The sequence below is a fragment of the Phacochoerus africanus genome, chromosome 15 (assembly GCF_016906955.1).
Source record: "Phacochoerus africanus isolate WHEZ1 chromosome 15, ROS_Pafr_v1, whole genome shotgun sequence".
NCBI lineage: Eukaryota > Metazoa > Chordata > Mammalia > Artiodactyla > Suidae > Phacochoerus > Phacochoerus africanus.
Genome location: NC_062558.1, coordinates 28,221,740 through 28,234,187, shown reverse-complemented (window position 1 = coordinate 28,234,187; position 12,448 = coordinate 28,221,740). Strand labels below are relative to the sequence as shown.

Sequence of the window (12,448 nt, the reverse complement as noted above, 5' to 3'; positions counted from 1 at the left end):
TGGGAGAGGGGACAAGTGTCCAATGGGAGGGGCAGGGAGGTGACAGATATTCCCACACCAAGGGGACCCCCTTGATGTCTAGCTTTGAGTTTAGAGGGAGAAAGAGTAGGTGGTGGTCGTTGGGATAAGGAGCCGGGGAGGGAGCCAGCAATGACTGGGTATGGTGTTGTCATGGAAAGGGGGTGACTTTTCCCCGGGTCCCCTGAGACGGGCCTTGCTCAGGAGCTGCTGTTTGTTCACCCCTCATCTCTCTGCAGTGACGGCACGCTCAACCCCAGTGGAGTGCGGTTCGGCAGTTCAGAGATCTATAACATAGGTAGGTACTCTCAGGTCATCCAGGAAGGGTGGAAGGAGTGTCTTAGCTGGGAGCCAGTGTCATAACATTGGTCCACTTGCCTCTGGCTGTGAGTAGACATGTATGAGTGTGTCCTTCTTCCTAGAACATGCCTCATCCACATTGCTGGTAGCTCATAATATTTTAGAACAGGATTCACTTTTTTTTTTTTCCCTCTTTCTTTTTCTTGTTGGCTTTGGCTCGATGTGGAATCTGAGTTCCCAGACCAGGGGTTGAATCTGGGCTGCAGCAGTGAAAGCTCCAAGTCTAATCTCTAGGCCACCAGGGAATCCTAGAACAGGATTCCTAAAGCCCCATGGCTCACCATGACTTCTCATCCTCACCATGGGCTTCATCAGGTTGGTTGTGTCTGCTCTGAGGGTGAAGAGACATGCACAGAGAGGTTGTGTGATTGCTGAAGGTCACACAGCACCAAGACACCAATTAAAGACAATGGGCCCTACAGATGCATAGTAGAGTCACTTGTGGGCCATTAGAATGCCCCATCAAGGCCATGAAATCAGCCTCCCAGGAAGGTGGCCTTTATACGGCTGTCAGAGTCCCAAAGTCATGTCACTGCCTTCCACCAGTGGGGTCTTCATGACCCTTGCTTCCTTTTTATTTTTCGTTTTGTTTTTTTTCCCTAGGGCCGCCCCTGCAGCATATGGATATTCCCAGGCTAGGGGTCTAATCAGAGCTGTTGCTGCCGGCCTACACTACAGCCACAGTAACTTGGGATCCGAGCCTCATCTGTGACCTGCACCACAGCTCATGGCAATGCTGGATCCTTAACCCACTGAGCGAGGCCAGGGATCAAACCTGACCTCATGGTTCCTAGTCAGATTCATTAACCACTGAGCCACGACGGGAACTCCCTTTTTATTTTTAAATTGATTTGTAATTGAGTAAGGTCTGTGCATGCCTCCTTATAAAACATCAATCACTGCAGTGCAAGCTACAGCTCCCTGACTCTGCCCAGTGATGGATGTCCTTCTCCCTGTTCTCCGGGGGCTCTTCCCGGGGGCTGGGGGCAGAGACGATGGTCCCTGCCAGGCCCAGTCTCCCCTTCCCTTCTACCGGGTCAACCGGAGGAGCTGCCAGCAGAGGTGGTGAGAGTGAGGCCCCTGCCTTGTCTCCACAGTGGAAGCCTTCGAGGAGGTGATGGACAGCCTCTGTGTCCCCCAGTACAACAAGGACGGGGAGGAAAGAGTGATTCTTTTCCTGAAGATGGCTTCCGGCCACACCTTCCAGCCTGACCTGGTCAAGAGCATCCGCAACGCCATCCGCCTTGGCCTGTCCGCTCGGCACGTGCCCAGCCTCATCCTGGAGACCAAGGACATCCCGGTACGGCCCCCTGGCAGCGGCAACCAGAGTGCCAGCACTTCCCCGAGAGCCCACACGCTTCAGGAGCTCTCGTCTAAGAGCTTGCTCACGCTTTATATATAGTTTGTCTGCGTTGCCTGGCAACCACATCCTTTTTTTCTCTTCCCCCATCTCTCTCTCTTTTTTTTAACCCTTCCTAAATTGCATGTAAAGCAACTTCTGCTAAATACTTGTCCTTGGAGGGTACGCAAGCCCAGCCCTGCATGTCCAATTGGCTTTTCCCCAGTGTGGTTTTAGCATATTCTCAAATTATTAATGAGATAATTAATTTTTAACTTTTTAAAGAGCCACTGGGGTGCTCTTGCTCTTGCCTTTTAAGTTCTGCTGGCAGAAAGAAGATTTCAAGCTATTTAGAGGCACCTCCAGAAAGCTGTCCCCCTCCCCCTACTCGTTATACTGTGTTTAGGTTCTAAGTGGGGAGGAGGTGCACCCAGATTGGATCCCAGCTTTAACTTTTCGTTGCTCACAAAACGAATGCCAAGTAGAGGAAACTGCCATGTGTGTGCGCACACGTGTAGACACATGTTCACTACAACAGTCTAAGTGTACAGTTGGCTGGACTGTGTCTGAAGCCTGAGGAGTAGCTGTTTACTGAGGTGGGGGATTGGGAGCAGGTACCCAATGGGCCACCAGGGAAAGGAGAGTTTTGATGCCACTTCCCGAGCAGGGGTGCAGATGTGAGGTGCAGTTAGAAATAGGGCTTTTATACCATCCAAACATTTCTTTCTTTTTTTAAAATTTTATTGGAGTACAGTTGACTTACAATATTGGGTTAGTTTCAGGTCTACAGCAAAGTGAATCAGTTATATATACACATATATCCATTCCTTTTCAGATTCTTTTCCCATATAGGTTATTACAGAATTTTTTCTTTGTTTTTGTCTTTTCTAGGACTGCACCCGTGGCATGTGGAGGTTCCCAGGCCAGGGGTCCAATTGGAACTGTAGCCACCGGCCTACTCCACAGCCACAGCAACAAACATGGGATCCGCGCCTCATCTGCAACCTACACTGCAGCTCTCAGCAACGCCGGATCCTTAACCCACTGAGCGAGACCAGGGATCGAACCCGCAACCTCATGATTCCTAGTCCGATTCTTTTTTTTTTTTAATGTACAGTTTTTTACTTTTTATTTTATTTATTTATTTATTTTTACTACTCAAATTAATTTATCAAATCTGGAGTTGTCTAATGATCATAACAATCCAATTTCACAGGATTTCCATCCCACAACCCAAGCACATCCCCCCACCCCCCCAAACTCCTAGTCCGATTCATTAACCACTGAGCCACGATGGGAACTCCGGTTACTACAGAATATTGAGTGGTTACCTGTGCTCTACAGTAGGTCCTTGTTGTTTATCTGTTTTATATACAGTAGTATGTATGTCAACCTTCCACATATTTCTTTTTTTTTTGGTGTTTTTAGGGCCACACCCACAGCATGTGGAGGTTCCCAGGCCAGGGGTCAAATCAGAGCTACAGCTGCCAGCCTACACCACAGCCACAGCAACGCAGGATCCCTAACCCACTAAGTGAGGCCAGGGATCAAACCCACAACCTCATGGTTCCCAGTCGCATGCATTAAGCACTGAGCTATGACAGGAACTCCCTACACGTTTCTTTTTCACTTTGCGTAGGAAGGGTCCCGGGGCCTGGGGGTCTCTGTCCCTTTAGGTGCATGGCTCTTGGTGGCTCTCAAGGAGAGAAGGGACTTCTTGAGCCAGTGACACTGATGCCTTTTCCTGGCTAGGCTGTAAGGCTTTCCTTCAGTGGGTCAGCTCTGTCTGCATCTGGAAAATTTGGGGGAACTAGAGTTTGATTGTCCCTTTGGCTTTCTTTTGTTGAAAAAGAACCCGTGTCCTTTGCTGCCAAAGTGGTGACTTATTGGGAAGCGAGAAAGATCCCAGCTTGTCTTTCCACCCTCAGCCTGGCTCTGCTCAGCTCAGCCTTGGTTGCCTAGCTCAGCTGTCTTCTCTATCTGCTGGCCTATGAAGTCATTTTGGGGTTCCCTTGGGATTTTCCAAGTGCCCTCATGTTCTAGATCCCTGTAGTCTGAACTAACAGGGGGCTTAGGAGGGGATCACCTTGTGTCCCTGGGGTTAGGGGAGGCGGGTCTGGTCCAGCCTCAGAGACTTGGGGCTGGACATGACCAAGGTCATGGGGCACTGGTCACACCAAGGGGGATGACCAGGCTAGAGGACCCAGCAGCCCCAATGGTCCTGACCCCAGCATATCTTTGGCCACCGTCACAGCGAAGGTGCTGACCCATCCTGACGGGAGGCTGTGACTTAGCTGGCAGGAGTGGAGGTGGGATGCCCCAAGCAGGAGCCCAGGGAACTGCCTCCTCCAGCCCTTCTCACCAGGAAGCAGGGGGCAGGGTTTCTTCTACAGTGACACCTTGTTTATTTTGTCAGCTGGTGGAAGCTGTCTTAGTTCTCTTGAGCCTCTCTTGGGGCTTTAATGTATAGCTTAGACACACAGAAAGCACGAGAGAGGCTTGCATCTCAGGGTGAGGGGGGCCAGTGATGCCCCAGTGACAGGCATTTCCTCGGAAGCTGGTGCTTAGATCCTTAATTAGTTGACACATTGACTGAGTTTCTCAAGTGAATGAATTTTAATTACATCCCAGGTTAAAAAAAAAGTGCCAGAGTGAGGAGAGATCAGGGCACCGGCAGCTTTATTAAAAGTCTCTGTTCTAGAAATTTCCTGCTCCCTAAACATGCCAACACCACGGCCAAATGCCCATCGGGGTGAAAGATGAAACACGTGCTATGAATTTTAGAGGGAGCTTTGAACATGTGGAAAGAGTCAGAGCATAACAAAAGCAATGTCCCATCTCATTCAGGTACACGGCTCTGGGAAAAGATTTAGACGAAGTTTGGTGAGGCTCTGGGACACAGCCCCCTCTCTAGTGATTAGGGACGGAGTCATAGGAAGCCAGCCCACTCCTGAAATAAGCTCGTCTTCAAAATACCATGTAAGAAACTAATATAAATTTTAAAATAAAAATAGTGTATGAGTTCCTGCTGTGGCCCAGCAGGTAAAGAACCCAACTAGTATCCATGAGGTTGTGGGTTTGATTCCTGGCCTCACTCAGGGGGTTAAGGATCCGGTGTTGCTGTAGCTGTGGTGTAGGTCGCAGATGCGGCTCGGATCTGGTGTTGCTGAGGCTGTGATGTAGGCTGGGGGGTTCAATCCCTGACCTTGTTCAGTGGGTTAAGGATCCCGCATTGCTGTGAGCTGTGGTGTAGGTCGCAGATGTGGCTCAGATCTGGCTGTGGCGTAGGCTGGCAGCTGTAGATTTGATTGGACCCCTAGCCTAGGAACTTCCACATGCCACAGTGTGGCCCTAATAAAAGCCAAAAACAAACAAACAAACAAAAAAATGGCATAATAGGAGTTCCCGTCGTGGCGCAGTGGTTAACGAATCCGACTAGGAACCATGAGGTTGCGGGTTTGGTCCCTGCCCTTGCTCAGTGGGTTAAGGATCCGGCGTTGCTGTGAGCTGTGGTGTAGGTTGCAGACGCGGCTCGGATCCTGCGTTGCTGTGGCTCTGGTGTAGGCCGGTGGCTACAGCTCCGATTCGACCCCTAGCCTGGGAACCTCCATATGCCACGGGAGCGGCCCAAGAAATAGCAACAACAACAACAACAACAACAACAACAACAAAAAGGCATAATAGCGAGGCACTTCTGAGAACCGTGAACTGCCCAGTTTACCCACCGTCTCTGGGTGGTTGCTGGTGTCCCCATTTTACAATCTAGGAAACAAACTCGACTTAAAGACTTGCCAACAGTCACCCACTGAGAATTGCTCGCCACCAGAGCTCCCAGTTGCACCGGTCTTTTGACTTCAATGTGCCCAGATATCAGAGCTGAGGGATTTTTTTTTTTTTTCCACTTGGGGTTTAAAGGCTTCTTGTTTGCTTCCTCCACCCTTTCTCTGGCAGTACACCCTCAACGGCAAGAAGGTGGAAGTGGCCGTGAAGCAGATCATTGCCGGGAAAGCCGTGGAGCACCGGGGGGCCTTCTCAAACCCTGAGACCCTGGATCTGTACCGGGACATCCCGGAGCTGCAGGACTTCTGAGCTGGGCTGGCTGGCACATCCCTCAGCTACATGCGTCTGTAGTGTCACTTTTGTACACTCAGGAAATTACTTAGACACCTAAGGCCCTTCAGGGTTTGTGGCGAGGATCCTGAGGCCTGGGGAAGGACCATGCTTTGTTCTGCAGCTCTGTCTGCCCGGCCCCAACGTCCCACCCTACCCCCCCACCCCCGCCCCGCACCCCTGCTGCCACCCACCAAGGATCCAACAGGGAGGGTTTGGGTTGTATGGGTGGAGGGCCTGAGTGTGTGTCTCTGCACACTTGCAGGAAAGAGCTGGGGCCGCCTGTGTGTGTGCACCGTCACGGCCGATGCCCGGGTCTGCCCAGAGCTGGTGGGCGTCCTGGTGATGGGGCACCCCTGTGTCACTTCGTACGGTGGCTCCATTTCACTCTCTTAAGGCCCAGATCTCTTTCTTCCCTTTATGTTGGACCCCAAGCTCTGGCCGTGGTCCTTCAGGGCCCGTCCATCTGCTGTGGCACGTTACCTGCCCCGGGGCCTAGGGTGACTTTACAACATCCCACAGCTGACTGTCAGGGCCATGGGCTGGCTGCTCTCCCACTGTGTGTCACCGACGGAATCTGGGCAGTTCTTCAGGGAACCACATGTCACATTCCAACCAGACGGCGTGTCCCAGCACAGTTCCGGTTCTCTTTGGAGAACGAGTGGGTTTCACATCTTAACAGGATCTCTTTATTTCATGGACTTTGAGTGGTTTTAAATTTTGTTATTATTAGTTAAGTGTGTGGTGCGTGGGCATTTGGAGGCATGGGTGATCCCTGGGTCCCACTGAACCGAGCTGCTGGGCCTCAGGGAATGTGGCCTCCCTTAGTCCTTGCCCGGGACCCACACGTGGACAGCATGTCACCAGCAGCTCTAAGTTGGGTCAGGTTTGATAGGTGGGTTTGTATGTACTTTCTGATTCAGCATTTTAACAAATTTCTGTCATCATAATGTTCATTTTTGTATACATTTTTAAAAACTGAGCACAGTGAAAAAAAATTTTTAAACCCTTTTTCTTGTGGGTTATCCAAACGAGGGGGTGAGTGCTATGAGGTATTTAATGCAATAAACAGATACACATATATACATATATGCACACAGGCCTGTGCGTGCAGCCTGCTCACCTGTCTTCTCTGAAGGGGGAAGGGATCTGAGGGTGGACGCTGGTGCTGGTGGGCTGGTACCCCTGGAGAGGTGTTTGGTCCAGACAGAGGGGGCGTTTCCTGGGCCCCTGGTAGCTCTGGTGACAGAATGGCCCCAGACACCTTCTCAGCGTGAAGCCATACCCCAGAGTGCGGAGTGTCTTCCCCCTGGGCTTCCCCTGGCTCCCCAAGGGATTCTGAATAGCTCATTGCACGAGCTCCATGTCACAGCATTCAGGCTTGTCCCGGTAGGGCTTACTTTTCTCACATCATGGGAGGTGGGAGGCAGGGCATGCTTGGGCAGGCAGAGGGTCTGTAGGTGCCTGGCTTCACCAGGCTCCTGGCCTCCACCTTCCTCCCCATGGGCTACTCACCTCCAACCTTCCACTCGCACCCCAGGCAGGACAGAGGGCTGGTGAAGAGTAAAAAGCCCATCCAGTCCCAGCAAAGTATTGGCTTTTCCAGAAACCTCACCCAGTGCCCATCCTTGGGGGGCCAGAACTGGCCCACAGGCCAGCCCCAGCTGTGGGGGAGTCTAGAGAGCTGAGTATTTTTATTTATTTACTTATTTATTTTTTGTCTTTTTAGGGCCGCACCCACAGCATATGGAGGTTTCCAGGCTAGGGGTTGATCGGAGCTATAGCTGCCGGCCTACACCACAGCCACAGCAACATGGGATCCTTAACCCACTGAGTGAGGTCAGGAATCAAAGCTGCTTCCTCATGGATACTAGTCAGATTCATTTCCGCTGAGCCACGATGGGAACTCCTGGAGACCTGAGTGTTTTTAAAGACGACCTATGACCTTTTTGTAAGGGCAGACCTCATTTTACTGCACTTTGCTTTCTTGTGCTTCCTAGATACCACATTTTTGTTTTTTTTTTTTTTTCATTTTTACAAGTTGAAAGTTTGTGGCAACTCCGCTCAAGCAGATCTATTGGTGCCATTTGCTCACTTCCTGTCTCCATGTCATATTTTGATAATTCTTACAATATTTCAAATCCCCACTAGCAAAAAGATTATGACTCGCTGAAGGCTCAGACGACGGCATTTTTTAGCAATAAAGTATTTTTCAGATGACAGCATTTTTAGCAATGACATTTTTTTTAGTTTTAGTATGTACATTGTTATTTTTAGACATAACGTTGTACAGTTTACAGACTACAGTATAGTGTAAACATAACCTTGATATGTGCTGGGAAACCAAAAGCTGCTTGTGACTAGCTTTGTTGTGCTGGTCTGGACAGAACCTGCAATATTATGCCTCGCTTAGTTTCTTGCCGCTGCTGGAGCAAATGATCACAGACTTAACACAAGTGTATTATAGTTTTAGGGGTCAGAATTTTGATGCAGGTCTCCCTGGGTTGGAATCAGAGTGTCCACAGGCAGAGTTCCTTGAGGAGTCTCTAGGGGGGCACCCCTTCCTTGCCTTTCTTCTTCTAGGGGCCGCCTGCTGCCTGGGCAGGTAGTTAATTCCTCCATTCTCACAGTCTGCTGCGACCAACACTCCTGCCTCCCTCTTCCATGTATAAGGAGCTCTGTGGTTACACTGGCCTCACTTCAATAAGCCAGGATAATCCCCTTATTTTCTTTTATGATTTATTTGGGGGGGGCTGTACCCACAGCATGCGGAAGTTCCCAGGTCAGGGGTCAAACCTGAGGCACAGTGGTGACAATGCATGCCAAACCCTTAACTACTACACTGCCAGGGAATTCTCATTACCCCTATTTTATTTTGTTTTTTTGTCTTTTGTCCTTTTAGGGCTGCCCCTGCGGCATATGGAGGTTCCCAGGCTAGGGGTCTAAATGGAACTGTAGCCGCCGGCCTCCACCAGAGCCACAGCAACGCGGGATCCGAGCCGCGTCTGCAACGTACACCACAGCTCACGGCAACGCCGGATCCATAACCCACTGAGCAAGGCCAGGGATTGAACTCACAACCTCATGGTTCCTAGTCAGAGTCGTTTCCGCTGAGCCATGATGGGAACTCCATCATTACCCCTATTTTAACATATACTCATTGGCAAGCTTGATTCCATCTGCAGCCTTAAATACCCTTGGCTGTACAACCTAACATTTTTGTAGGTTTTGGAGACTGGGATGTTGGCATCCTTGGCGGGATGGGGGGCATCGTTCTGCCCACCTCAGCCGGGGCTGTAGGTGAGGAAGGGGAGGGGGGGTGGTCAGGAAGGTGGGAATCTGAGCAGGCAGAATGAGTAGTTGGGACTCCTGGTTGTTGATCACCCCTGGACTGGGCTCGTCCTCCTCAGGTGACCAGCTTGCCTCCCAGGGCTCAGGTCAGGCCTGGGACCCCAGCCCTCTCCTCCAGCCGCATGCCTACTTCATACTGACTGTGCCTGAGGAAGTCGTTAAGGTTTAATCATCATGCCCTTTAGTTCCAGCAGACGGCCCAGGCTGGCTAAGCCCACGCATCCTTATTAATAAGCCGTGCTGGACAACTTCATTAATGAGAGACAGATGGCCTGGAACAACAGCCACTCGAATGCCTGCGGTGCTGGCTCTCTTGTAAAGTGCCTTGGCCTGAGCATCACTTCAAATACCCCAGCACCTGCCAGCCAGCTGCCCTCTTCCTCCGCAGGCCACCTTGTGCCTTCGTCTCCCTCCCCACCCATGTCCTTCCAACTCCCCACAGCAGCTCCAGGGAGCATTAGGACTGGCCAGGGCTGCCAGGTTCTGTGCCCCTGGTCACCTCCCACAGGTGACCAAAGAGAGGAGGGGAGGAGAAAACTGGCGAGCTGACTTCTAGGAAAGACTTCCATCCATCCGGTGTCCAATCCAGATCCTCCCTGTTGCCCTCGCCCAGCACCACCCTGTTACCCTGAGCACCGGTTCTGGTTCATCAGGCAGATAGGTGGTGAACACACTGCCAGGGCAAGCGAGAGCCTGTCGGGTCCGGCCAGGCAGCCCTAACTGCTGTTGATGAGCTACGGTTCTTTCTAAGCCACGGTGGCCGTTTACATCAGTGCAAACTCGTTCTGAAAAGCCCTGGTCCCCAAACCAAGGCTTTCATAAGTGGGTAAGTAAAGTCCCCTTTAGATGATGCTTAAAATGCACTACCAGCTAAGCGACAGCTCCTTGTCACGGCTGATCATCCTGGAGCATGCTCTCGGCCATCACAGCAGTAAGTGCATGGTCTTATAATTTCATTAGATGACTTCCAGGGGAGAAACAGTTGTTCGTCAATTCATTATGCCCTGGAACAATTTCCAAACTTCATCTCGGGACGCCCTCCCTCTGTTTCCTCCCACTCTTTCTTTCTCTGGCTCAAACTGTAAATTATGTGTTTTGGGGAGAGTGCAAGAGACAGCTTGGCCCCAGTTTTCATTTTCTGGGCTCAGAGCTTGCCTGTCTCATCCTTCCTGCTCACCATTTACCTGCTCAGCATGGTCTCATTCTCTCTGGCGTCTGCTTTTTTCAGTCATGACTCAGGGTTTTCCTGGCTACAAATAAGAGCAACCCCAATCCTCAAGTGAAAAAAAGGATATTATTGGCTTACAGTTTTGAAAACTCAGGTGCTAGGACTAACTTTAAGTGTGGCTGGGTCCGGGGACTCCATGATGTCATCAGTTCTCTGCCTCCATATCAGCTCTGCCCTCCTCTGTATCTACCACATTCTCAGATGCCTTCTCCTCTCATGACCCCAAGATGAATACTTGCAGCTCCAGGTTTATGTCCTATAGGGCTGAGAGGAGAGAAAGCTTTCTGCCCCTCTTAGCAAATTCCAACAGGAGTTCCCATGTTGAAGCCCATTGGACTGCCTGGATCACATGCCCAAACCTGAACCAATCACTGTGGCCGGCAGGAGAGAATATACTGATTGGCTAGACCTGGATCATATGACTCCTTGGGCAGGTGTGAAATCAGCTGCACCCAGTAACCTAGACTGAGGGTGATGAGGGTGGGTCCTGGAGGAGAAAACGGCTTTCCTTCAAACAGCCAAGGTGGCAACCAGCCCTTCTGTCTCTTTTCATCTTTTCTCAGGTGCCAGCCCTTCTCTTTTCTCCCTGATTCCTTCTTTCTCTAGGAGAGACTCCCTCTAACCTCCTGAGTCTCTCCCCCTGACCCCCGCCCCTTCCCAGTACAGAATCTCAGGTTGATTGGGAAAAAAGCTGAGTCCTGGATTTCTCCTGTGGCGCAGCGGGTTAAGGATCTGGTGCTGTCACTGCAGCGGCTTGGGTCCCTGCTGTGGCACAGTGGGTTAAGGATCTGGTGTTGTCAATGCAGCGACTTCAATCCCTGGCCTGGGAAGTTCCATATGCTGCAAGTGTGACAAAAAAAAAAAAAAAAAAACCAAGCAAATGATGAAAACTATTGCATTTGGAATGGTTAAGCAATGAGATTTTTCTGTATAGCTCAAGGAACTATATCTGATCACTTGTGATGAAACATGATGGATAATGTGAAAAAAATATATATTTATGCATAATTGGGTCACTTTGCTATACAGCAGAAATGGACAGAACATTGTAAATCAACTATAATAAAAAAAATTAAAAAACAAACAAGTTGGGTCCTGGGGACTCTTAGAATGTATTTCTAGATTAAGAAAATGGGGTGGGGGAATTCCTGTCATGGCTCAGTGGAAATGAATCTGACTAATATCGATGAGGACGCATATTCGATCCCTGGCCTCGCTCAGTGGGTTAAAGGCTGGTGTTTCTGTGGCTGTGGTGTAGCCTGGCAGCTGCAGCTCTGATTTGACCCCTAGCCTGGGAACTTCCCTATGCTGCGTGTGTGGGCCTAAAAGACAAAAACAAACAAACAAACAAACAAACAAAAAAGACAATGGGGTGGGGAGTGGGGTAAGGAGAAACGTGGTCTGTTTTTCCATAACAGATTCTTCAAAGTAAAGCTCTGAAATCTTACGTTGGGCTTTAAAGTTCTGAGACTCTGGGTAAACATTTAGCTGCCCGGGTCTGAGCCGTCTGCTGGGCCAAGGAGGCAGGGTGTGGCAGGAGGGCTCACCCGTCCTGGGGGGCTGACACACTGCCATTCTTCCTCCTGCCCACTCCTGGGGTGTGGAAGTGTTCCCCAATAAACAGATGTTCAAAGAAAAAAATTGTTTTTCTGGTCCTGAATGTCTGCGTGTAATGAACACGAATGAGACTTATTTGCAAAGAACAGCAGACATAGGAATTGTGTTTTGAGAATCAGCCAGATTGAAAGTGAGGCAGGTCACCTTTCGGGGCGCGGCAATTCTGGGATAAATCCTTCTTGTAAAATTATACTCCTCTTGGAGCTGGTATTTCCTCTAGCAAGAGAGGTACTTCAGGAGTTGTGGTTGTGAAAAGCAGAATATTTTTTGACACTTCTCCCAGGGTGGTGGAGCCCACCGCCACGTAAGAGGTCTGACGACCTCAAGGTCACCATGCTGGAGAAGCCACAGGGAAGTGCTCTGGTCAAAAGTGCCAGCAGAGTCCAGCCTTCCAGCCACCCACGCCAGGGCACTGGGCACACGAA

At 50.3% G+C, this 12,448-nt stretch overlaps 1 protein-coding gene across 4 annotated transcripts in view; it reads left to right on the top strand.

The window, feature by feature from the left end:
- The window catches only part of AACS (acetoacetyl-CoA synthetase), a 58,000-nt gene extending 51,084 nt beyond the window's left edge, over positions 1-6,916 (top strand). For all 4 annotated transcript variants that reach the window (XM_047760326.1, XM_047760330.1, XM_047760329.1 and 1 more), the window contains 3 exons: positions 258-316; positions 1,476-1,678; positions 5,669-6,916. In XM_047760326.1, coding sequence (XP_047616282.1) covers positions 258-316; positions 1,476-1,678; positions 5,669-5,806 — 400 coding nt within the window. In that variant the 3' untranslated portion in view covers positions 5,807-6,916. The remainder of the gene's footprint in view (positions 1-257; positions 317-1,475; positions 1,679-5,668) is intronic.
- The last annotated feature ends 5,532 nt before the right edge of the window (positions 6,917-12,448 follow it).